Genomic DNA, 24,907 nt, shown 5'->3' on the forward strand with positions numbered 1-24,907 from the left:
ACGTGAGTTGCTCTCATTAGAGGGATAAGATGGCTAGTGAGGAGAGTTTTGTAGTGTTGATTCACCACAGAGGATCGATTAAGAGAAAAACTTGTTCCGGTGTGAAGTTCACTGAAAAGGATCCTCTATGTATTATCGTGAGGCCTACGACGAGCTATGATGACCTTATTAGCTCTGTACTGCTGAAACTTGGTCTGGAATGTGTGAAACGGGTAAAGAAGTTTTTCTATCGCATTCCAATCACGGTGCTCCAAGAAACCGTGAAGTATGATTGTTTCACGATTGAGAGTGATGAGGACTTGCAGGTCATGTTTCATTGTCGCCGGTAGTTTCCCGAAGTAAGGACACCAGAGCTGTTGGCAAAGTTTGTTGATGTGGTATCTAGCTCGGGGATTCAAACCGGAATACCACCATTTTAGTCTTTAGCCATGGTAGCCGGTTCTAGCTCCAGACCTACCGTCGCTTCTTCCTCCGTCCCTGTGTACGAGCCACCCGTACAGCCTGTCGCCTCCCCTTCGTTCGCTGTTAATCTCAACGGCAGTGTTGGCGACAAGGTTGGTACAGGAGAATTTCCGCCGACCTCTCTACAGTGTGCTGCACCGGCTGGGGTTGGAGATGGATTGTTGGATGATCCATAGGACGATGATGTCGAGCCGGATATGATTGCTGATGACAGTTCCAATGATATTGGAGCGAGTGAGCCTATAGGGGCGGGAGGGGGATCTAGCTCTGGCACACAGCAGTACCCTCCACATTTTTCATTTTTGGACATGGATGCCATGAGGCAGGAGTGGGTTCCTGGGTAGCCTGCTGGATTTGGCGCTAGAGATTCGGAAGGGTCTGCTGGTCTGACAGAGTTCTAGGTTGGTCAGCAATTTCAGGATAAAGATGAGGCCCTGTTAAGTGTGAAGACTTACAGCATCCGCTGAGGGGTACAGTATAAGGTAGTGGAGTCTGACTATCGCCGGTATATGGGCAAGTGTTCTGAGTTTGGGAATGGGTGCACATGGTTGATTCGGCTGAGTCTCCGGCAGCGCAAGGGCATTTGGGAGGTCAAACGGTACAATGGACCGCATACGTGTCTCGCTACCTCCATCTTCAGCGACCACAGGAGTTTGGATTATCATGTGATATCGGCATTCGTTATGCAAATGGTTAGGGCTGATGCATCTGTCAGCATCAAGGTGCTCCTAAATGCCACGGCCGCACACTTTGGGTTTAGGCCGACGTACAGGAGGGTCTGGTTGGCGAAGCAAAAGGCTGTTTCCATCATCTATGGTGACTGGGATGAGTCGTACAACGAGCTCCCTAGGTGGGTGTTAGGAGTCCAGTTGACCATGTCTGGTACTGTTGCAGTCCTTAGGACGAGCTCTGTTCGAGTTGGGGGACAGCTGGACGAGTCTCAAGCATATTTTCACAGACTATTCTGGACGTTCCCACCGTGTATCGAGGCATTCCGTCATTGCAAGCCGTTGGTGAATATTGACGGCACCCATCTATATGGCAAGTATGGAGGAACGTTGCTTGTCGCGATTGCACAGGACGGGAACTCCAACATACCCCCTGTTGCATTCGCACTAGTCGAGGGTGAGAATGCTGAGTCGTGCTCCTTCTTTCTCTCTCACCTGCGTCAGCACGTGACACCACAGCCGGGTCTACTGGTTATATCGGACAGGCATAACGGCATCAAGGCCACGCTCGAGGCTCCCGACGAGGGATGGCTACCTCCAGCTGCATATAGGACATTCTGCATTCGACATGTAGCAGCAAATTTCGCCCTCACCTTCAAGGGCAAGGACGCAAGGAGGCTTCTTGTGAACGCTGCATATGCTAAGACCGAGGTAGAGTTCGATTACTGGTTTGATATTTTGCGCTCTGAAGACCCGGCGATGTGTGACTGGGTGAACAGGATTGACTATTCATTGTGGACACAGTATTGTGATGAGGGCCGCAGATTCGGACACATGACGACAAATATATCTGAGTGTGTAAACTCAATCCTCAAGGGTGTCAGAAACCTCCCTGTTTGCTCGCCGGTGAAGGCAACATATGGTAGGTTGGCCGAACTATTTGTCCGCAAGGGGAGAGAGGCCGAGGCCCAGCTGGGTACCGGACAACAATTCAGTCAATACCTGGTGAAGTGTATCGAGGCCAATTTGAAGACGGCGAGGTGTTTCACGGTGACTTTGTACGACCGGGATAACTTGGAGTACACCGTCGCAGAGACAACTTCGACCGGTTCGTTCTCATTGGGTAGCTACAGGGTCTCACTTGGATCTCATACATGTGACTGTGGATACTTCAAAGCACTTCATTTCCCGTGTACGCACGCACTGGCATGCTGTGCCTACTCACGGCTTACTTGGCAGCCTTACGTCCACAAGGTGTATCGTCTGAGTTCGGTTTTCAGTGTGTATCGGATGGGATTCACATCTCCCATTCCGGAGGGCTTCTGGCCACCATATGACGGGCCGACAGTGATACCAAACCCGAACAAGAAGCATGCGAGGGAGGGTCGTCCCAGGTCCACTCGGATTCGGACCAATATGGACGAGGCAGATCCGAACCGGCCAAAGAGATGTGGCCTCTGTCGGCAACCCGGACACACACGTCGGAGTTGCCCACAGGTTGGAGGAGCAGAGCATACAAGGGGACATGAGTAGGTGTATTGTTAGATTTGCTACTATGTTGATTTCATTTTGCCGTTTAGATTCCACTGTTTTAGGTTTCCTTTGTTGTACTTGTTAAGTGATAGAGTTTGTTAAACTTGATCCGATGTTCTTTGCATGAGATATTAATTAATGAATATGCTCCATTTGCGAATTTATGTTCGAAATGTCTGTTGAAAACACAAGGCAGAAAATAAGTCTACAAAATAAATGAATACATGATGGGCATAATAACATAACTACCGCAAGTAACAATCAAAGGCTGTTTTCGTTGTACAACATCATGATAAAGCAAGAACGTACTGAAACATAAATAAGCAAACTACAAGTTGGAGGATAAGACTAAATCGAAGACAATAATAAAGTTCGCTAAAATACAACAATGAACATAAAAAAAAGGCCATACAATAGACATCAATCATCTAAAAAGATGCGAACCGGTGAAGCAACGACGGGGTACCCATGTCCTCTGACCTCTCCGGATAAGCGGCTCCTCGTCCTCAATCTCATCCTCCTCCTCATCCGGGGCAGGCTGTGCAGGTGGCCTAGGCTGGACGGGTGCCCCAGACGGCCCAGCAACTGAATGTGACGCAGCAGTATAGGCGGAAGGAGGGGTACCACCCAATGCAAAAGGGTCAGCAGCTGGCATCGAGGGAGGCTCGTTAAGATCGACAGCTAAAGGTGCGTGTGTGCCGGAGCTCTGACCACGCCGACGGGCCACGTCATCCTCCTGCATGATGGCAGTAATCTCATCTAGAAAGTGTGAATCGCTATAGTCTGCATCAAGGCCATCACTTGCCAGGAAGTTTGAAAACATCGTCTCCGGACTAACCCAAGGCGTACTCTCCTGAAGTGTCTGATCATCGGCGGGGACACCAACAAAGTAATCGCCTAGCGCCCCTGAGCCAAGGCCACCATCATCCTGATCTGTCCCGTCACCCATACCGGATCCGTACCACTCACCTCCATGCCCTTCATGATGGGGACTAACACCCCCAACTGCAGCATGCCCTCCAGCGTACCCCCCACGGGTCCGTGCTGATCGTCGTCGTCGCCGTCACCATGGTCACCGTGATCGTCGGCCGCAGCACGCCCTCTTCGTCTGCCTCCGTGGGCTCGTCGTCTTCCTTCACGTCGACCGTCCCCATCACCCTCGTCCATAGCCTGGTCCAGCCACCTCCACTCACGCTGGCTCCGGCATGTCCCCACATGAGCTCTCCTCTCGACCCGACGCCTATCTGGCACGTCGTCAACCCGATCCATGTCAGTAACTCGCCCAGCACCCCTCTGCGACGCCTCTATAGGAATAGGAATGCCTCTCGGATCTTCCAAATACATCTCCGGTGACAAGAACCTCTTTCCGTGTTGACTCCACCACTGCAGAAAATCATGTGATGGTCCAGGGTCTGCAATAACATCGAACCGAAGAACGTGATCTGCACGACTCTCCCAATGCAGATGCCAGAACTGAAGAGCCGACGGGAACCAATGATCACTGCCTCTCCCGTCCTTCGACATCAGAAAGTCGATGTTCAGGGTGGGCTGCGGACGGAGCTGGACTCTGCCGAACTGCGGTCAAACCCTATCTATCTGATGCCACTCTATCACGGCAAAGTATATCAGTGACGTCACAGACCGACACATCGCCATATGCCGTGGCTCCAACACCTCCGGATGTACAACCTGTAGTACCTCGGGGGAGCTATAGGGCATCCAGATAAACTGTAGAAATATTCCAACATTGTCAGGCCAATTCTTGATCCAAACTCATAAAGTTTAATTAATTAAATAAACATAGCCGGTTAGTATACTCACATCCCTGACCTGTAACATGTCTATCCTCAGTCTCCAGTTCTGCACTCTAGGTCCCTTCTCGCCACCGGAAGGATTGTAACCTGACCACCTGCATCTCACATCGGTGTTAAAGCTAAGTAAAAGTGTGACAGATTTGTATAACATAAGAAGCGAACATGGAATCAACTAATTTAAATTAAAATAGAAAGGTTTCAGTAGGGTACCTTGAGGCCAATGGCCAGCTGTACGTATCATACCCAGTAGGCCTAAACCTAGGAAAGCGCCAGAAGATCTAGGACTGAAGTAACTGAAGTGGGCCCGCTAACTTTACCACATGTCTGTTCGCCACTCGGCACATGCACCGGTACAACCATGCAAGTGCTGCCAGCTGTAGGTACCCATCTCCTCAAGTCTAGCTACGTAGGGAAGCCATCTGATGTGAATGTGGTTGCCGAACTTGTCGGCAAATAGCTGAGTACCCAACAACATCATGACATATGCACGAGCAAAGCGCCGCACAGTCTCCTGGAACCAAGTGCAGTTTACGGCAAACTTCTGAACTTGGCTCGGAGGAGAAATCACTCCTAGCAACTCCTGGAACCACACCCAGGCAGGACGGCCATCCTCGATGTATATCTAGAAGTCTGTAAGGCAACCACTGACATAGCGCCCGTCCACTGGCAACCCCAACTGGTACGCCACATCCTGAAGTATGATCGTGCACTATCCGAACGGCATGTGGAAGGTGTGCGTCTCCGAACGCCACTGCTCAACGAATGCACTAACAAGGGGCTCATCTAATCGGAACCATCTATCGTTCAGCCTCGCAAGATGGTATAATCCGGCCATCTGCAGGTACGGAACGTATCTTTCATCGAGGGGCATGCCCTGCTGCCGCCGCATGCTCAAGATGCAACGCTGCGGCTGCGAAAACAAGGACCGCATACATAAGGAAAATGATAAACCACACAGAAAAGCAATATAATAAACCACTACCAAAACCGCATGCAAATTCACCACTCTAAACCGCATATAATACCGCTAACATAAACCGCATATAAAACCGCTAAATAAACCACATGCAAGACCATTAACATAAACCACTAACATAAACCATCAACAAAACTTGTATACAAAACTACTAAAATCAACCACACACAATACGACTAACAAAAATCACTCACTCAAACTGCTAACGTAAACTGCTAACATAAACCACATCGAAAGCCAATAACAATACAACATGCAAAACCACTAAACAAAAACCACTACCAATACCACATGCAAAGCGAGTAACAAAAACCGCTAAATTAAACCGCCTACCAAACCGCAAACAAAACCACTTCAATAAACCACATGCAATACCACCAACAAAAAAACACGTGCAGCATCACAAAAATAAAGCACAAGAAAAAAAAACCACTAACCTCGTCATTGATGACACCGGCAATATGAGCCACTCCATCCAACTGATACAGTCTACCTAGATCGTCCTCCATCAGCTAAATACTCTGCTCGAGCCTTTGTCGGAGCGAAACTGGGTCGTTTTCTCTAGGATTTGGTGGGGTCTGAGAGTAAGGAAGTGGTTCGAATGGGTTGGATTCGAACTCCTTTTTATAGGAAAATCTAGTGTAATTCGAATCACCACCATTCGAATTACTACTAGTGGCGAAATGTGCATAGTTCGAATTATCTCGATTCGAATTATATAGGTTTCCATTCTCATGCTAATTCGAATCACCTAGTGTCGAATTAACTAAAGCTAATTCGAATTGCATCAATTCGAATTATGTGGAGTTCATGCGTGTATGTAGTTCGAATTGCATGAATTCGAATTATTTAATATTCAAGTTCGAAATGAGGTGATTCGAACTACATTATTATGTGCATTGATTGATTGCTGAATCAATTTTTCGTTTGCTTATTCGTGTAATATTCATCTCTTCATGGCTTATTTAGGTTTTTTGCCCACAAAATTACTAACACAAATGTATAAATTTAAAACATTGTCACCTGAGACATGTTTTAGTAGAGACCTATAAATCTAATGCTATACTGTTATTTGAGAGACTTACTAAATTGTCTAATTTTACAGTAAACTTCTAGATCTCTAAGTAAAAATGTATCTAAATAAATCTCTAATAAATTACAAGACTAAATTTATAAATCTCTAAAAAATCATCACATTAAATATGTTTTAATAAAAAAGTAGAAACCTATAAAAATGCTATAATATTTGAGAGACTTACTGGCCTATCTAATTTTAAATAAATTTTTAAATTTTTAAATAAAAATATATCAAATAATTCTCTAATAAATTATTAGACTAAATATATAAATTTCTGACAAATTGTCAAATTGGAGGTGTTTTACTAGAAACCTATAAATCTAATATTACAATATTTAGAGACTTACTAAATAGTCTTTTTCTCATGTATCTATAAATCAATTTCAAATTTTTTTTTCATTTGGTGCATCTTTTTCTTGAGTAAAGACAAATATGTTGTTTTTTATTTTATTTTAATTTTTGGGCAGGCAGGCTCATGCAAATTACTTAAATAACAGAATAATTCCAATTGAGAAGGTCTTTGGATCTTCTTCCGCTTTTCTTCGTCGCAACCAGAACCGGAGATCAATCTCGACCGTGTCTCTGTGTGTGGGGTTTCTCTCCTTTGAATCAGGTCTCGTTCCGATTCCACAGTCAAATCTCACTGTGTTGCTCTGTTGACTTCAAAAAAATGGCGCCGGTTTCAGCTCTTGCGAAGTACAAGCTCGTCTTCTTGGGAGACCAGTCCGTCGGCAAAACCAGCATCATCACTCGCTTCATGTACGACAAGTTCGACAACACCTATCAGGTTCCATCTCTCAGATCCATTTCCACTCTCCAATTTCAGTGTTTGATTTGATCTCTTCCTGTTCAATGCGTTGATTTCCTGATTAAATAAAATCATATGTTAGATTTAGTTATTTCATGCATATTTGCTCGGTAATGGTGTGATTTTAATCCAGCTAAGTAAAATTTACCTTGAGATTTAGGATTAGCTTCGGAGCACAATAGGCACGTAGCTTATTCGGTTCCATGTCATCAAATTGATCTTAGTTTCGTTGTTTTTTAGCTGAGGAAAATCATATTATGATTTCGTTGATTTATTTTATTTCTTTCAACAGGCTACAATTGGTATTGATTTTCTATCAAAAACAATGTATCTTGAAGATCGAACTGTACGACTGCAGCTGTGGTAAGATATTGGTTCGACATTCTCATTTTGTATAGTGGAAGGGAAATGTGTTTATTTTTCGAAAAGAATATTGAATATATTGAGCATATAGATTTTTGAATTTTTGGCTTTTGCTGAAGTTAAAAAGTGTTTAGTTGGTGACATTTATTTTCAGTTTTGGTGTTCCTTCCTTCCATTTGATTGACAAATCAAGCTCTTACTCCATTTCATTGTGTATTTGACAGGGATACAGCCGGACAGGAGAGATTCAGAAGTCTTATTCCAAGCTACATTAGGGACTCATCTGTTGCTGTTATTGTATATGATGTTGCAAGTACGTCATTTCGGGATTTATTTTCTCTCATTCTTTTGTTATTGTTATGCATTGTTTTATGCCACTGAATGCAGTTTCTGCTTCTTGGTAGTATTGGAGTTGAAGCTATGAGCTCTGTTACGATTGCTTTCTGATACACTTGGTGCTCTTTGTTTTATAGGCCGGCAGACTTTCCTAAACACAGCAAAGTGGATTGAGGAGGTGCGAACAGAGAGAGGCAGTGATGTCATTATTGTTCTTGTTGGTAACAAGACTGATCTTGTTGAAAAGAGGTAACGGACAATGAATATGAGAATGATTTTATGGGAACACAAAAGATTTGAAACTATTGGCAAACTAATATTAACCAAACCACATATACTGATCTAACAACACTTGTTTAGCTAGTTGGTCCAAAATTCAAAATGGTTTACTTTTTAGGTATTGGCTGAGGATTCTTATAACAAATGCGTTATACTGGCTTATGTTTTGTTGGCTCATTACTTCCTCATTATTTTCTTCCTGCATTATCCAATTACTCATTATTTGGATTAAGTACTTGCAACTTTGCACATAAAGTTGTTGAGAGAGAAGTTGTTGGTCAAATAGAGTCAATTGATTACCGCCGAGGTGTTTTTTTATTTTTTTAACTTTGCTTTTTCTACTAGCTATTGGAATGCTTTAGTGACAGTCAAGGTGCAGAGTTCTCCATCTTTCCATATATTCCATTTTACATGGTTTTTTTCATTTATTGGATAAAGACTTACCATCCTTAACCAATTATGCCTTAGTTGGCTATCATAGAAAGCATGCCAAGGAATCAGGATATTGCTTACTAGTTAAAGATGTCCTGCATTCAGGTTAATCTAAGTCTTGGCTATAAGTAAAATTGTTTATCTGCTTCAGTTATACAAAAAATAGACCACAACTTTCTTCCAAATGAAGGCTTTAGCAACTTGGGTTTGCTCTTCTTGTGCTTAGTTTCTGTCTTAAAAATCCATTCTGTATTGTTGTACTAACTGTCTTTGTTATGTGAGTTTGCAGGCAAGTCTCAATAGAGGAAGGAGAAGCAAAAGCACGTGAACTCAATGTTATGTTTATTGAAACTAGTGCAAAAGCTGGGTTTAATATAAAGGTGGCCTAACTTCTCCTCTGGTTTCTTTCCATACATCTTAAGTAAATTTCATGCATCTTGCCTGAGTAAAATGAATTGCACAAAGTTATGATGTAGAGACTCTGCCTTTGTGCATGTTTTATAATTAACATTGGAAGAACGGGTGAATTAAAGTTCTTCATTATGCATTGTATTTTCTGTAGCATCATCTTAGAGGACAGCTGTAATGCGGTTTATGTTGTTTCTCCATTTATGATATGTTGCTACTAATTAAACTGCTGTGTCTTGCATAAGTTTGGGCCTAAGTATCTGTGATCTACTCGTTACAGTTTGAATCATTTTAGGTTATGGTCCATCGAAACATTCAAATACCTAGGCATTGATCAATTTTTCTTTACCAATTCTTCTGTATCATCTTACATATCTCTTTTCTGGAAACAACTTTCGATATCTGAATTTCATTCAAATACATTTCTTGCTTCCCACTCACCATACCTTTATTTATTGGACACATGTATAGGCCCTATTTCGAAAAATTGCTGCAGCATTACCTGGGATGGAAACACTATCTGCTGCAAAACAAGAAGACATGGTTGATGTTAACTTGAAATCCTCAACAGCCAATCCTCAGTCCCAACCCCAGTCAAGTGGATGTGCTTGCTGAATGTGCTTTATCTTGTGCTTGCACTTTTTCTGTGTCATGCTTTTTGTTTTATGCAGGGTTCTCTAGTCTTTTACAGCATTGTTTGAAAAGAGTAAGGATATAAAAGTCGGGCGGGTTAGGGTTGAAAGAAGTTTCATCTAGTATCTAGCAGAAATATGTTGTTAGCTGGTTATGCCTTCAACAATGTACTAATGTAGTGAAAGTTGGCCAACGTAATATTGAATTGTTCATTGTATTGTACCCTATAAAACGTGTGATAAATTTAAAATTTTGTATGTTCGTTTGGATTGACCATGTTTATGCATGAATTTATTCAGAACACTCTACCTACCATGATTATCCCTGTCCCTCCCTCCTGTCAAATTCAAAACTTTCCAACCATGTATAGTCCACATAATATTTTAAAATATACTTGACGTTGAGGCTTCAAAAATCAATGGCCGGCAGAGCCCAAGCCATTACTCAAAAAGATAAAAGAATAATCATTCAAAATCGGTTTTCATAAAATTTTAGATCAAATACTTTGATTAATAAATTTTTATTATTCTAAAAATTTTTGTGAAGTATTTTCTGTCTCCGTGTCCTTAGTTTCAGTCATCGGAGTTGAGCTCCAATATAAAAATTGGAGTTTAGTCGGTAAGTCATAAGTTACTCTCGAAAAGAATTTGGATTGGTTGAGTGTTAGTTCATAAGTCATTCTGCTTTGTGCATGCAGCAATCCATTGGTCAACGATAAATCTTTAAATGGAATTCTAATCTGTGACGAATTAGTCTTTGACCGGCCATATTAGGGGATACCAATAGTATGTTACATTATTTACTTACGATTATGTTACGTGTACACCAAAATCAGTCATTGATATAAAATATATGTTAAAATATAAATATATATTGATAATAAATTAAATTATAGATGTATTTATGTTTAAATGCATTGATTTTAGTAACTAATTTTGATATAAGAATAAGATTTTTGATTTACTTAACATTGTATATACTCCAATTAAAATGACGAATGACGGCGTGGTAATTGATGAATGAATTTTGTAACTTGAGACCGACAAGCTATGATCGCATCAAATATTGATATACTGAATCTAAAAGGTCCAGTGACAGCTCATCCTAATTTATTTTGTTAAAAAAAAAGTCCCACAATAAATAAAAATTGAAATCCACATACGATTTCCAAAAAGTAAAATTCCACCTATATTTTTTTTTCTCACAATATGTCAGGAGACAAGAAATTCCACCTATATAATATGGAATTCTTGTAACTCACCGATGAAATAAAAAGTGGCTACATTTTTTTTTCTTTTTTGGATTGATAAAGAAAACAGTAGTAACGAAGATAAAAAGGGAAATCTGAATCAGAAGGAGGGTTGGAGTTGAGATTGGTGGAGAAATGGCGCCAGTGTCAGCTCTTGCAAAGTACAAGCTGGTTTTCTTGGGTGATCAGTCTGTTGGCAAAACCAGTATCATCACTCGCTTCATGTACGATAAATTCGATAACACTTATCAGGTAATCATTCCATTCCATTCGTTAGATCCCTTTTTCTTCAATGCCTTTGATCTAGGAAAAATTGATCACAACAAATGTTTGCACGTCACTGAATTGGTGTAAATTTTTTTGTTATGATTGATCTGTGTTGTTTGATTTCTTAGATTCATGTATGCGTTTTGCTTTTTTAAGGAGCTGGTTAGACAGATCACGGGTTTTACTGCGGGATCATGGGTGAAGCTTCCAGCTTGTGTTTATTTATGATGAATTCTGCTAATTTTTAGATTGTAGGTCAGGATCAAACGTTGTTTTTTACATAATTGGGTAATGTTCTCAGCAATGCCAAATATGTAGCAATTGCATGTTGTATAAAGGGAATCTCAGGGGAGAGTGTGAGGGAGGATCAGGGCAGAATGGTGAGTTGTTGGAATGTTTTAGGGAGACAACGATTGCATTTCCTTTATGGGTTCTAAGGGTGTTGAAGTCAGTCGAAAATGTGATATTTTTGGTAGAAGAAAATCATCTCTTCCGACGATTAGCATTTTACAATGAACATTATTTGCCAGAGTGATCCATTTATTCAACTTGATTGTAGTATACATATTGTCTTTGTTGTCCATACTCCATACATGAACCTGGTTGTTTAAATGATCACCATCTTTCCTGTTACAGCATTCTTTATTTCCTCATTGGTGCATTGAATTTTCCATTTTTTTAATAGATTATATATTTTAATGGTTAGTTGTACTCTGTTTGTTTTTCTGCAACAGGCTACAATTGGTATTGATTTTCTATCAAAAACTATGTATCTTGAAGATCGAACTGTTCGGCTGCAATTGTGGTAAGATGTTATATACTCATGTGATTGGTTTTGGAATATTATTTGGAAGGGAAAAGAATAGTTATAGAGAAGAAAATGTAAGGCTGTAGTAGCTTCCTTACATTGATTGACTATTTGTATTTTGTGTGTTGGTTAATCGGGAGAGGTTCCAAATTTGATGTGTTTTTATTTATTGGCAACTTTTAGTCGCTTTATATTAACATTACTCAATTTCTTTGTCACTTAACAATTATTTTTTTCAGTCCTTTTTCTCCCTGCAAAAAAAATTATTTTTCATCAATGTTTGAAACGTGCCAACAGGGATACAGCTGGACAGGAAAGATTTAGAAGTCTTATTCCGAGCTACATAAGGGACTCATCTGTTGCTGTCATTGTTTACGATGTTGCAAGTATGCCATTTAAATACATTTTCCTTTCATTATTTTCTCTGTTTTTGTTTCCTTTGCAAATATAGTAAGAGTTTCTGAATGGAATATGTATGTGGCATATAGCTTTTCTAATATTTTAACCTTATATTAGTAATTCCTATATGTATGTGTTCATGCACGTGTGTGTGAGTGAGTGATTAAGCTGAAACATTGTCACAGCCTATTGTTGATTGTCACTTTCTTGGATCTCTTTGAATGATTTCGATTCTCACAGAATTGCTTTAGCATTTTGTATGAGCAAACTTTGATGATGGTTGCATTCTAATTATTCAGTATTCTTATGATATAGGCCGTCAGACTTTCCTAAATACATCAAAGTGGATTGAAGAGGTGCGCAGTGAGAGAGGCAGTGATGTTATTATTGTTCTTGTTGGGAACAAAACTGACCTTGTGGATAAGAGGTAAATCTAATCAATGGTAGAACAATTCCATAGCAGCTCATATTTGCTCATGGCATGGCTGTTTTGTTTTCTATCATCCAGTGATCTCTTAAATTTTGACTAATTACTAAACATTTTCTTTGGGGTATCTATACTCTGGATGGTGCTTTAACATTTTTTATCAGCTACGTGCACACATGAAAGAATTGGGGATGGAGAAAAAAGGAACGAGGGACTGCAAAAGCTGATATTCATAAACTATCATTAATGGATTTCTAAGTATCATTGTGAAAATTGGATGAAAAACTTAAATAAATTTTATTTCTGACTTGGGGAAGTAGGAAAATGCTTCATTCTCCAAAGTCCAAACTATTGCACTGAGAATGTTGCTGACCTTTAAAAATTTCCAATACAGCACGAAGTTTTGGTAATATAGAATTAGCAGAGCATTAGAGCCTTATAGGTTATATCATGTGATTATCGACTGAGATATATATTTCTGCTCCTACTCAATAGATGCTTGAATTATCTTGGCCCTTGAGATGTACCATGTGCATTTTGCACCATTGTTTATGCCTTGTATGAATCTTTGTTTAAATTTCCATTCAGTTGCTCATTTTGGTGTTATTTTCCTTACAAGCAATATCTTTCATGTGAGTCTACAGGCAAGTCTCGACAGAGGAAGGGGAAGCTAAGTCTCGCGAGCTAAATGTTATGTTTATTGAAGCTAGTGCCAAAGCTGGCTTTAATATTAAGGTAAGCCTCCAACTAGTTTTGCAATAAATATGCAATAACCTGGACAAATCTATACTTTTGTTACCTGGTGAACTTATTATCCTTTCAGAATCAAACTTGCAAGAGTATGCAAATAAAATTTTCTTATATCATTCTGTTGGGCAAGATATTGGAAATGTTTTTCAAATATGGGATTTCATATCTCATCCATATGAACTATTTTGGTTGTTTTAAAAAATTGCTTCATTTGCTTGCGTATAACTCTCAACACTTTTGTTAACTACTGGTTCTGACTTTAGTGTGTTGCTTTGTGAAACCTGAATTTAGGCCCTCTTTCGGAAAATTGCCGCTGCATTACCTGGAATGGAAACACTATCTTCTTCAAAACAAGAAGATATGGTTGATGTGAACCTTAAATCAGGTGGTGGAGCTGATTCTCAAACCCAGGAGGGTGGATGTGCTTGCTGAATGTGCCTGGCCTTGAAGTTTTGTATCTTTCTGCTTCATGCTATTTGTTTTGTGATGTACTTCCCTCAGATCTGTAAAGTTTCTTTAGTTTTTTAGAATTTGAATAGCAGCATTATATGAGAAAAAATTAGTCAAAGCCAGTGGCGGAGCTAGTACTAATGCGGTTGGTTGTTTAATTAATTAGTATTCATTATTATATTATTCATTTTGTTTGGAAACTGAAACATAAACATTGAGAAACTCACATTCTTGATCATAGTTTGTTGAAAGCATATGCAATTTTTTATAGCATTTAGTGATATGACAAATTCACAAACTAATAAGGAAAAAAAATCATCTGAATTAAATGATTTCGTATCTGATATATTTATTAAACACATACTAGAGAGTAGACCTCCTTAGTACCTGATGCATATATATTTTTACCCTCAACTTGTCAATGTCAATGGCTGTGGAGGTTAATTCTGATCTCAAGCTACTAATTAATACTAATCTGTGTAGTCTTAGTTATATTGCGATCGTTAATTCGTTATTTATATTTATGATATGATTCCAGTCTCATAATCAGTTGAAGATGGAAAAGAATAAGTGGCTATGAAGATGTCTCAACTTTCAACACTATCATTATTAGAAATAAAAACGAATTAATTAACACAATCGAGTTTGGTGACATGCTTAGTATGATTGTCCACACTCCACAACATGCCTCACCAATTATTACAAAGAGAGAAAAAAGAAAAACAAAACTTTAACTACTTAATGAATCGTTATATTGTTTTGGTTGTGGTGGTTCCTTAAAAGTTAACTTGTATCCCAGAGTCATATATTTGACCAGGCTTCCAATCTGCGGGTAAGTTATTAGGAGGAACAACCCATTCTTCATTTTGTTCATCTTCATCACTAAACAACATCCTTATAGACAATGGTCCACTTGGAGGAGAGGAGCTAGTCCACACTGCACCATGGCTCCGATCTAGCAGCTTGCACTCAAAGTTCTCAGTCTGCATAATAGTTTGTTATATGTATGATCAATAATACTAGCTGCTAGTAACATCCACAATGAAAAAAGTTTAGGAGTCAGCAATTTTAATTTATATTAGCTAACACTTTTAGTTAACAGTTTTAATACTGTATTTTTAACCAACACTTATAAATATTACTGACTAATTGCTCAATAATGTTTTATACATATTAGCTATATACTAGGAACTTAATTCTTACTTACATATATAACACAATAAAGAGTTTCCAGTAATGGTTTTTGTAAGGGTGTCTATTTAGAGTTTCCAGTATTTCATTACATAGGATAGTAGTATTAGTGTAAGATGTTGAAGACTCAAATTTCAACTACTCTTGACGTTAATTACTTGATTCAGCAGAATAATTTGGAAGCAGAAGAATGTGTATATATATAGTATACCTCACAAAGCTGGACAGCAGTTATGTCTCTAATTCCCTGTTGATACCAAATCACAAATGCCAAGTAATTAGAGTTGCTGCTACTCTCATCTATCTTGAATGTTATGTTCTCGTGTGGATAATTGCATGCAACCCTGCACACACAGATACAGGAAATTATAAATACTTCAATCTTGCGTGTGTGCATATATAAGGATCTAATTAAGCAAAAATGTTAATTATTAAGGGCTAGAATATCATCATCATGATGAAATTAAATTTGTATCTTAATTATTATGTTACCGTGTATACTGAATATCAAGAACGCCAAGGGCTAAGAGATAAGCAGCTGCATCAGTGGTCTGAGCCATCCGATCAAAGGCATGTTCGCTGAGAATGAAATCAGTGTTATCACTTGACCCTTCGTCTGTTATAACCACTGTCACACCGTTATCTGAGCAATAACCACCGTCCGTACACCTCACCTTGCCACCCAGCAAAGTATACAACATAAATGCTAAGTAATTTGATCCATATTATGAACTATTTATCCGATCATAAAAGCTAAGATATTAAGTAAACCGTGTTTTTACCATAGTTTTATATATTTAATATTCCATCGCTATTCACATAAATATGTCATCTGTCTAATTTTAAAATGAGTAAAATATTAAATTGTCTAAATCTAATATTAAATTGTCATCTCTAAAGTTTAAAGTGTCATATTTAAATCTAAAAAAGTTTCATTTAGTTTCAATGTAATCCTATTGTAAAGTCAATATTAAATAATTAATGTCAATGTTCTACCAAATCTTAACGTCCTTTCCTGAAAAAGAAGTACAAACTCAAGAGATACAGGATAAGCAGCAGATGCATCACCGCGAACCACTAGCCTTAGTTCAACTGTTGAAACACATGAAAAACATTTTCGAGAACTCACTTTTCGTGAAAAAGTTTGTCGGTGGCAACGAGGACAAAACCATTGTCACTTGTACCACGGGAAACTCTCTTCGTCAACAGAAGAGTTTGGTTATATAAGTTTTTTATATCTAAAAATTGAGTGCCATTAATTATTTAATATTGGCTTTACGATAGGATTAAATTGAAGTTAAATAAAACTTTTTTATATTTAAATACGACACTTTAAATTTTAAAGACTAAAACAGGATTAGATCGATTCAAACATAGGGACCAATTTACCCTTTTAAAATTTACCTGGTAACAGGCGCCACATCCAACGCCATTTCGATAAAGACTAGATGCGGCAGATACGTCGCCGCCGTTCACCATAGCACCAAAGGAACCAAAGCCGCATGCACCGTCTATAATTCATGTATTCAAAAGCAAAACCATTGTCAGATATGGAATTTATTTACAAATACTAGACATGGAGTTCATATTTTTTTGTATCAGCTGATTTATTTATTTATTTCTTTTTTACTTACTGGCTGTCCCATTTTGTTCAGAATGGGGGTAATATGTTGCCCTTGAATTTACAAAGCAATCGGTGCACGATGAAGAAGTATCTGCCAGTGTTTGCATGAAAACAAAGGTGGTAAGAAAAAATCCACACAAAATATGGAGCGCCATGCAGGACAAAATCGGAATTATTGGTGGCAAAATGACAAAATGAAGATTATGGTTATAGTAATAAATTAAACTAATATGAATGAAGAAGTGAATCAGATTTCTCTATCCTATTTATAGAGAAATTGGTCTATGTCACCAACTTTGACATTCCACCATGATGTTTGAAAAAAAATCATAATATGAATGAGTGGAGTTCTATTACCATTGTTTATTATTCAGCTATACCTACTACTTAGGCTAGCTACAAGATATATACTCCTCCATTTATAATGTTGAACTTAAAACCACTTTGACATTTCAAAACTAGAAAATGTGTCTTTTGGCATTTGGATATTATTCTATATATTATTTACCACTTTTAAATTTCGGTGTGAAATTTTATTTGTGATATATTTTATGTCATTTAAATAATGTCACTATTTAGAACTATAGTATTACTTTTTGTCTTTGATCTGATTAATTTATTAGTTGTCTCCTATGATGCACGGATACTGACACGGATACAGGACACGATGCAACATGAAACACACCGACACGCGAATTTTAAAATTTTACATGACACGGGGATACGCATACATATAAAATATAAAGTATTTTTTAGATAAACCGTAGAGATATTTTAATATTTTATTAATATTAAAATATAAATTAATTTTTTAAATTATTTTTAATGTCTTATTTTAATTATATCAAGTATTTAAAATATTTTTTGTTTTAATAAATAATAATATATACTATATCTAAATTTATTTTAAGAATATATATTAAGAATAAGACCGGACACGCTGACACGTGATGGTATTTAGGTGTGTCCAAGTGTGTCCAGAGAAGAATTTTTTATTTTTTATTGAGACACGGTTTGGATACAGCAAACACATGTGTCGGACGAGTGTCGGTAAGTGTCGTGTCCGAAATGTGTCCAATACGCAAACGCAGCAACTCAACAAAGTGTCCGTATTTCATAGGTTGCCTCAACAGAAATGATATATCTTACATAATTTTTACTTTATGTCATTGTGTTTAAGGTGAAATTATGCATGGTGTATGTATGCATGAATTCAATTTTCACACATTTTCGTGGATTAATTATTTCTAAAAAATTTCAGACAAATGGTTACTTAAAGCAACTCTCTTCAAGACATCAACGTTAAGAACCAGATTCCAATTGACCTTTGCTCACCTAACTCTAATTAAGAGGGAGGTTAAGAAATCCATAGATTCATCAAATGTTTTGAATATGAGACTTTGTAGTATTATTATTAGTAGCATGGAATAATTAAAAGTTAGGCCCTTGTGCACTTTGATGATGAGAATAAACCTTTCTGTGAGTAGGCATCTTCTAGTGTTCCCACTTGGCCAAAATAATCACAGATATAATTGAGGAAACAACCGTGGAATGATGCATGAGAAAATAATAATTATCCATCAAATTTAGACAATTTTATTTCGTCATAATTAAACTGTGCCACATGCAATTTGAAGGCCATACATTGAAGAGATACATATAAGTGTGCTTACAAATTAAGAGATGACAGTCATGAAGGAATTCTCTTCAACCACATCAGCTATGACATGGAAACCACTTTGGAGGCCTTTTGCCCCAGCATGGCAATTATGATCATTTTTAGATATGTTGAACATTAGGTATATTAAAATTGTATTCATTATTCAGTAGAAGTTGGTGGCTACATAGTATTGTTAAAATTAAAATCACATTTTTTTTGTTATATTTTGGTAACGCTCTTTTTAACAACGCTTTTTTAAAAGTTTTGATAAATAATAAAAAACGTTTTTTTTTAATTTATTTTAGTAATACTTTTTAATACACAAGTCTATTACTCCCTAGAACTACCGTTAAAAGAAGATTCAATATAAATCCAAAGCAATGCTTTACCCCAATCTAGACCCAAAAGAGTGTTGGGAAAAAAAACTCAACACAGGTTTAAACAAGAACATGTCTAACAGCGGAAGCACCAAAAATAATTTTTCCACAACCTGTGCAATTAAATGGGCAATGCCAAAGATACTCCAAGCAGCAAATATAATGGTAGAAATTAAATAATCAGACACCAGAATTTTAACGTGGGAAAACCCTCCAAAAGAGGGACAAAAAACCCACGGGACCTAGTCCAGAAAATCTTCCACTATCAGAATAATGGGTACACAAACAGTCTTTCTAGTGACACTAGGGCATCTCAACAATCAACAAAATACATCATCAAAACTGATGGAATCAACATAAACCCTCCACAAAGTGGGTATCTCAAATCAGACAAAAGAGAAGGCAATACAACAAGCAAGTTATATCCTAATGTTCATCTCTACACCAGGAATAACATACTAAAATTTCATAAGAAATGGAGCAAGTTTACCAATTTAATGTGATCAAGGTTGGCTTGCCCTTTTCCCCCAAAAACCTTCTTCTCTTCGACGCCGAAAACCACTCCTCCTCTCACTGTTTCATTTGTTTCAAAAGAAGGGCTTCAAAAACCTCATTCTCTCTCTCCTTACCGTGGCTTGTTAGCCACTCTTCTTTCTTTATTATTATTTTTTTTAGAGCTTGTGGGCCCCACTTGGTTGGGGACCCACCAACAAATCTCCCCCTCACCAACCCAAGTGGGGATAGGCTGCTCCACCAAGCCCGCCTTCTCTTTGCAGGAATTAAACTTCACTGCAGGTAAACTCTTAGTCATCATATCTGAACCATTATCATCAGTATGGATCTTTTCAAGTGCATATGATTTCATCTCAAGCGCTTGACGTATCCAATGATACCTCACCTCTATGTGCTTCGATCTGGAATGAAACGTCGGATTCTTGCTGAGATGGATAGCACTCTGACTGTCACAAAATAACACAAACTTCTCTTGATTGATGCCTAACTCTTGTAGAAATTTCTTCATCCACAAGAGTTCTTTAGAAGCTTCAACAACAACAATGTATTTTGCCTCTGTAGTAGACAAAGCAACACATTTCTGAAGTCGAGATTGCCACGACACAGCTCCCCCTGCAAAAGTCATCATATAACCAGAAGTATATTTCCTCGAATCAAGATCCCCAGCCATATCTGCATCTGTGTAACCATCCAACACAGGTTGGCCACTTCCAAAGCATAAACAAACTCTGGAGGTACCATTAAGGTATTTGAGAATCCACTTCACTGCTTGCCAGTGTTCCTTGCCAGGATTAGAGAAAAACCGACTAACAACTCCAACGGCATGAGCAATATCCGGCCTGGTGCAAACCATAGCATACATCAAACTGCCAACTGCAGATGCATATGGAATCTTCTTCATTTCTGCTTTCTCTTTCTCACTTGTAGGATATTGCTGCGAACTCAGCTTGAAATGACTAGCAAGTGGAGTACTAACAGGTTTGGAATTACTCATGCTAAACCTCTCTAAAACCTTCTCAATGTACTTCTGCTGCGACAACCACAATTTTCCATTCTTCCTGTCATGAGTGATACTCATGCCAAGGATTTTCTTTGCAGGACCCAAATCCTTCATAGCAAAGGATCTGTTCAAGTCTTTCTTAAGACTTTCAATCTTCTTAGTGTCATGACCAACAATCAACATGTCATCAACATAAAGCAAGAGAATTATAAAATCACCATCAGAGAATTTCTTAACATACACACAATGATCAGAAGAAGTCTTACTATACCCATGACCTTCCATGAAGGAATCAAACTTCGTGTACCACTGCCTTGGCGCTTGCTTCAGCCCATATAAGCTCTTCTTCAACTTGCATACAAGATGCTCCTTTCCTTTAACCTCGAAACCCTCTGGTTGCTCCATATAGATTTCTTTATCTATATCACCGTGAAGGAATGCAGTCTTCACATCAAGCTGCTCAACCTCTAAATTCAAGCTAGCTGCCAATCCAAGCACAACTCGAATAGAGGACATCTTCACAACTGGAGAGAAAATCTCCTCAAAATCAATACCTTTCTTTTGCTCAAAACCTTTCACAACCAATCGAGCTTTGTACCTTGGTCGTGAGACATTTTCATCCGCTTTCAACTTGAACACCCATTTATTCTTGAATGCTCTCTTACCCTTCGATAACTTTACCAATTCAAAAGTATGATTCTCATGCAAGGATTTCATTTCTTCTTGCATGGTCTTCAACCAATCTTCCTTATGCTCATCAGACATAGCTTCCTGGTAGCTCTCTGGCTCCCCAGTCTCAGTGTTCATCACATACTCATGAGGAGAGTATTTCTGAGAAGGATGACGCTCTCTAGTAGATCTTCTCAATTCAGGCTCAACTGGTGGTTCAGGTGGAACTTCAACATCTGGCACCTCAGGTTGAGGTGTAGGTTCATCATGCAAATCATCACCATCATTATCAACTTGTACATCTCCCCCATCAACAGGAGGTCTAGTGGAAGGACCAGGTTCATCATCAACAGAGCGTCTAACAGTTACTGTTGGCTTATCTGTCTTCTCAAGATCTTCAATAGTTTGGTCTTCAAGAAAAATCACATCTCGGCTTCTAATTATCTTCTTGCTCACCGGATCCCATAATCTGTAACCAAAGTCTTCATGACCATAACCCATGAAGATACACTGCTTTGACTTTCCATCAAGTTTAGACCTTTCATCTCTTGGAATGTGAACAAAAGCCCTGCAGCCGAACACTCTCAAGTGACTATAGGAGACATCTTTCCCTCTCCAAACTTTCTCTGGAACATCACCATTAAGTGGAACAGAAGGAGAAAGGTTGATCAAGTCTACTGCAGTCCTCATCGCTTCACCCCAAAAGGATTTAGGCAACTTTGCATGAGAGAGCATACACCTGACTCTATCATTGATAGTGCGATTCATTCTCTCAGCAACTCCATTATGTTGAGGAGTCTTAGGAATCGTCTTCTCAAGCTTGATTCCATGTCCTTTACAATACTCTTCAAACGGACCCCTATATTCACCACCATTATCTGCTCGAACACATTTCAATTTCCTTCCTGTTTCTCTTTCAACACTTGCATAAAAGTGTTTGAAGATTCCGAGCACCTGGTCTTTAGATTTCAAAACAAAAGCCCACACTTTTCGAGAATAATCATCAATAAAAGTAACAAAATATGATGCACCACCTAGTGTCTTAGCATCCATAGTGCAAACATCAGTGTGAACTAAATCTAGAACATGTGATCTCCTATGAGGTCCAGAATTATGAAATGATACTCTAGCATGCTTTCCAACAAAACAATGAGTGCAAGTATTTAAAGTTGTACCTTTCACTGGAAGTGAGTGCTTCTTGGCCAAGACGCTTAGTCCTTTCTCGCTCAAGTGACCAAGACGTATGTGCCACAAATCAGAAGAGGAATCATCAGCTACATTCACATCTTCTTTGCACAACTTTGCTTGCAACCGGTAGAGAGTAGTGAGGCTATTGTCTTCTCTAGCAACAATGAGAGCTCCTTTGGTAATCTTGCATTTTTCACTACCAAAGGAAGTACAATACCCCTCTTGATCCAATGCCTTCACTGAAATGAGATTGAACCGCATATCTGGCGCATGCCTAACATTCTTCAACTGCAACTTGCATCCCATGTTAGTTTCAAGCTATATATCACCCATACCAATGATATCACACACTCCTTTATCTCCCAATTTGATCTTGCCAAAATTTCCAGCGGTATAGGAAGTGAAAAATTTACGCCTCGGAGTGACATGACATGAGGCACCAGAGTCCATAATCCAAGTGGAATCATCACAGACAAGATTCACATAATTTTCATCATATGTGATAAGAACATCTTCATAAACAATAGCAGCAGTTTCTTTATCACTATCTTTACCTTTGTCTTCGTTTCTTCCCCTTGATTGTTCTCTTTTTAAGAACCTACAATACCTCTTGATATGCCCCGGCTTGCCACAATGGTGACAAATGAACTCCTTTCTTGGCTTGTACTTTCCTCTTGACTTGCTTCGACTCTCTGACCTGTCAGAACTGTGAGATTTTCTACTTTGACTTCTCCCCCATGACTCTGAAACAAGTGCTTCTGACTGGGAGGAGGCATTAGTCAAACCTCGCTCTTTTCTTCTGGCTTCTTCATTCAACATGCTCTCTTTAACCATTGCTAACGTCAACTTTCCTTTTGGAGCTGAGTTAGTCAGTGTCACAACCAGAACTTCCCAACTATCAGGCAAAGAGCTCAACAACAACAAGGCTTGCAACTCATCATTCAAAGTGATTTCATTACTTGTCAGTTGGTTCACCGTCTCCTGAAAAATGCTCAAGTGCTCCGGCATTGATTTACCTTCAACATACTTCATATTGACAAGCTTCCTAATCAAGAATGCTTTATTTTACACATTCTTCCTCTCATATAACTCCTTCAATTTCTTCCACATCTTCTCAGCATTCGTTTCGGTGTCAACATGTGGATACACACTAAGATCAAGCCATTGCCTAATCAAAGCAACTGCCTTCCGATTCAGCTTCTTCCATTCAGCATCGGATTTGGTACCTTTGGATTTATCCCCTTCCACAGGATCATACAAGTCCTTGCTATACAACATATCTTCCATGAGGGTCTTCCAAATTGAATAATTTTGGGAATTCAATTTGACCATATTCGGTCCATGAGTATTTTCCTCCATTTAATCAGCACAGAGATAAACAACCAAAGCTCTAGATACCAGATTGTTGGGAAAAAAAACTCAACACAGGTTTAAACAAGAACCTGTCTAACAGCGGAAGCACCAAAAATAATTTTCCCACAACCTGTGCAATTAAATGGGCAATGCCAAAGATACTCCAAGCAGCAAATATAATGGCAGAAATTAAATAATCAGACACCAGAATTTTAACGTGGGAAAACCCTCAAAAGAGGGACAAAAAATCCACGGGACCTAGTCCAGAAAATCTTCCACTATCAGAATAATGGGTACACAAACAGTCTTCCTAGTGACACTAGGGCATCTCAACAATCAACAAAATACATTATCAAAACTGATGGAATCAACATAAACCCTCCACAAAGTGGGTATCTCAAATCAGGCAAAAGAGAAGACAATACAACAAGCAAGTTATATCCTAATGTTCATCTCTACACCAGGAATAACATACTAAAATTTCATAAGAAATGGAGCAAGTTTACCAATTTAATGTGATCAAGGTTGGCTTGCCCTTTTCCCCCAAAAACCTTCTTCTCTTCGACGCCGAAAACCACACCTCCTCTCACTGTTTCATTTGTTTCAAAAGAAGGGCTTCAAAAACCTCATTCTCTCTCTCCTTACCGTGGCTTGTTAGCCACTCTTCTTTCTTTATTATTTTTTTTAGAGCTTGTGGGCCCCACTTGGTTGGGGACCCACCAACAAAGAGTAGGGCCATATATATTATCCGAATCGAATTCCGTCTTAAAAAAATGGTCGAAATCTAATCTGACTTGAAGAGCACTTAGATAACTTCCCACTCGAGAGAGTTCCACGAGCTGAGCAGAACAACAACCTTTTATTACTCAAACAATACTATTTTTTACTATGATAATTGTCCCATGACTTATTATGAGATATTCTCTTCTACAATTATTCATTTCCAAGTCACTTATAAATATCTAGCTCATGTAACTTTTTAATCCAGATAACTCACATTTTATTCATACATAACATAATATAAAATTTAAATTTTTAATACTTATTTAAATAGATGAATAAACTAATTATTCGACTAATTTAAATTAGTCATTATTATTATTATTATTATTATTATTATTATTATTATTATTATTATTATTTTGTTAGGTAATCAACTAAAATACCAAAAAACTTAAACCAACTACAATGT

General features: G+C 38.4%; 4 protein-coding genes and 1 pseudogene across 4 annotated transcripts; 3 read left to right on the forward strand and 2 right to left on the reverse strand.

Annotated features, from left to right (window-relative positions):
* Window positions 1-428: 428 nt before the first annotated feature.
* LOC107640017 (uncharacterized) lies at window positions 429-2,663 on the forward strand. The gene is made up of 5 exons (XM_088486695.1): window positions 429-554; window positions 639-794; window positions 1,185-1,526; window positions 1,635-1,841; window positions 1,935-2,663. The coding sequence occupies exons 1-5, from the start codon at window positions 429-431 to the stop codon at window positions 2,661-2,663; spliced, it is 1,560 nt and encodes a 519-aa protein (XP_088342821.1).
* Window positions 2,664-3,087: 424 nt separating this feature from the next.
* On the reverse strand, window positions 3,088-3,830 carry LOC148563260 (uncharacterized; annotated as a pseudogene).
* Window positions 3,831-7,010: 3,180 nt separating this feature from the next.
* On the forward strand, window positions 7,011-10,093 carry LOC107642625 (ras-related protein RABH1b). Its single transcript, XM_016346035.3, has 6 exons — window positions 7,011-7,318; window positions 7,632-7,702; window positions 7,927-8,015; window positions 8,176-8,287; window positions 9,039-9,129; window positions 9,629-10,093. The coding sequence occupies exons 1-6, from the start codon at window positions 7,202-7,204 to the stop codon at window positions 9,770-9,772; spliced, it is 624 nt and encodes a 207-aa protein (XP_016201521.1). The 5' UTR covers window positions 7,011-7,201; the 3' UTR covers window positions 9,773-10,093.
* An 846-nt stretch (window positions 10,094-10,939) lies between these two features.
* LOC107642626 (ras-related protein RABH1b) lies at window positions 10,940-14,341 on the forward strand. Its single transcript, XM_016346036.3, has 6 exons — window positions 10,940-11,291; window positions 12,041-12,111; window positions 12,412-12,500; window positions 12,829-12,940; window positions 13,585-13,675; window positions 13,982-14,341. The coding sequence occupies exons 1-6, from the start codon at window positions 11,175-11,177 to the stop codon at window positions 14,120-14,122; spliced, it is 621 nt and encodes a 206-aa protein (XP_016201522.1). The 5' UTR covers window positions 10,940-11,174; the 3' UTR covers window positions 14,123-14,341.
* Window positions 14,342-14,723: 382 nt separating this feature from the next.
* On the reverse strand, window positions 14,724-17,286 carry LOC107640018 (expansin-like B1). The gene is made up of 5 exons (XM_016343565.3): window positions 16,966-17,286; window positions 16,736-16,842; window positions 15,824-16,005; window positions 15,543-15,675; window positions 14,724-15,123 (listed from the first exon to the last, which is right to left on the reverse strand). The coding sequence occupies exons 1-5, from the start codon at window positions 17,108-17,110 to the stop codon at window positions 14,917-14,919; spliced, it is 774 nt and encodes a 257-aa protein (XP_016199051.1). The 5' UTR covers window positions 17,111-17,286; the 3' UTR covers window positions 14,724-14,916.
* Window positions 17,287-24,907: the final 7,621 nt, after the last annotated feature.

This window comes from Arachis ipaensis, chromosome B5 (assembly GCF_059453495.1).
Source record: "Arachis ipaensis isolate K30076 ecotype BB chromosome B5, ASM5945349v1, whole genome shotgun sequence".
Classification (NCBI taxonomy): Eukaryota; Viridiplantae; Streptophyta; class Magnoliopsida; order Fabales; family Fabaceae; genus Arachis; species Arachis ipaensis.

Coding starts and splice junctions, on each gene's coding strand:
- LOC107642626 (XM_016346036.3), top strand. CDS start 11,175: ATGGCGCCAGTGTCAGCTCTTGCAAAGTACAAGCTGGTTTTCTTGGGT. Junction 12,112..12,411: donor ACTGTTCGGCTGCAATTGTG/GTAAGATGTTAT, acceptor ACGTGCCAACAG/GGATACAGCTGGACAGGAAA. Junction 12,941..13,584: donor ACTGACCTTGTGGATAAGAG/GTAAATCTAATC, acceptor GTGAGTCTACAG/GCAAGTCTCGACAGAGGAAG.
- LOC107640017 (XM_088486695.1), top strand. CDS start 429: ATGGTAGCCGGTTCTAGCTCCAGACCTACCGTCGCTTCTTCCTCCGTC. Junction 795..1,184: donor ATGCCATGAGGCAGGAGTGG/GTTCCTGGGTAG, acceptor GTCAGCATCAAG/GTGCTCCTAAATGCCACGGC. Junction 1,527..1,634: donor AGTATGGAGGAACGTTGCTT/GTCGCGATTGCA, acceptor CACCTGCGTCAG/CACGTGACACCACAGCCGGG.
- LOC107642625 (XM_016346035.3), top strand. CDS start 7,202: ATGGCGCCGGTTTCAGCTCTTGCGAAGTACAAGCTCGTCTTCTTGGGA. Junction 7,703..7,926: donor ACTGTACGACTGCAGCTGTG/GTAAGATATTGG, acceptor TGTATTTGACAG/GGATACAGCCGGACAGGAGA. Junction 8,288..9,038: donor ACTGATCTTGTTGAAAAGAG/GTAACGGACAAT, acceptor GTGAGTTTGCAG/GCAAGTCTCAATAGAGGAAG.
- LOC107640018 (XM_016343565.3), bottom strand. CDS start 17,110: ATGGCGCTCCATATTTTGTGTGGATTTTTTCTTACCACCTTTGTTTTC. Junction 16,006..16,735: donor GATGTGGCGCCTGTTACCAG/GTAAATTTTAAA, acceptor CTGGGTGGCAAG/GTGAGGTGTACGGACGGTGG. Junction 15,676..15,823: donor CTTGATATTCAGTATACACG/GTAACATAATAA, acceptor CTGTGTGTGCAG/GGTTGCATGCAATTATCCAC.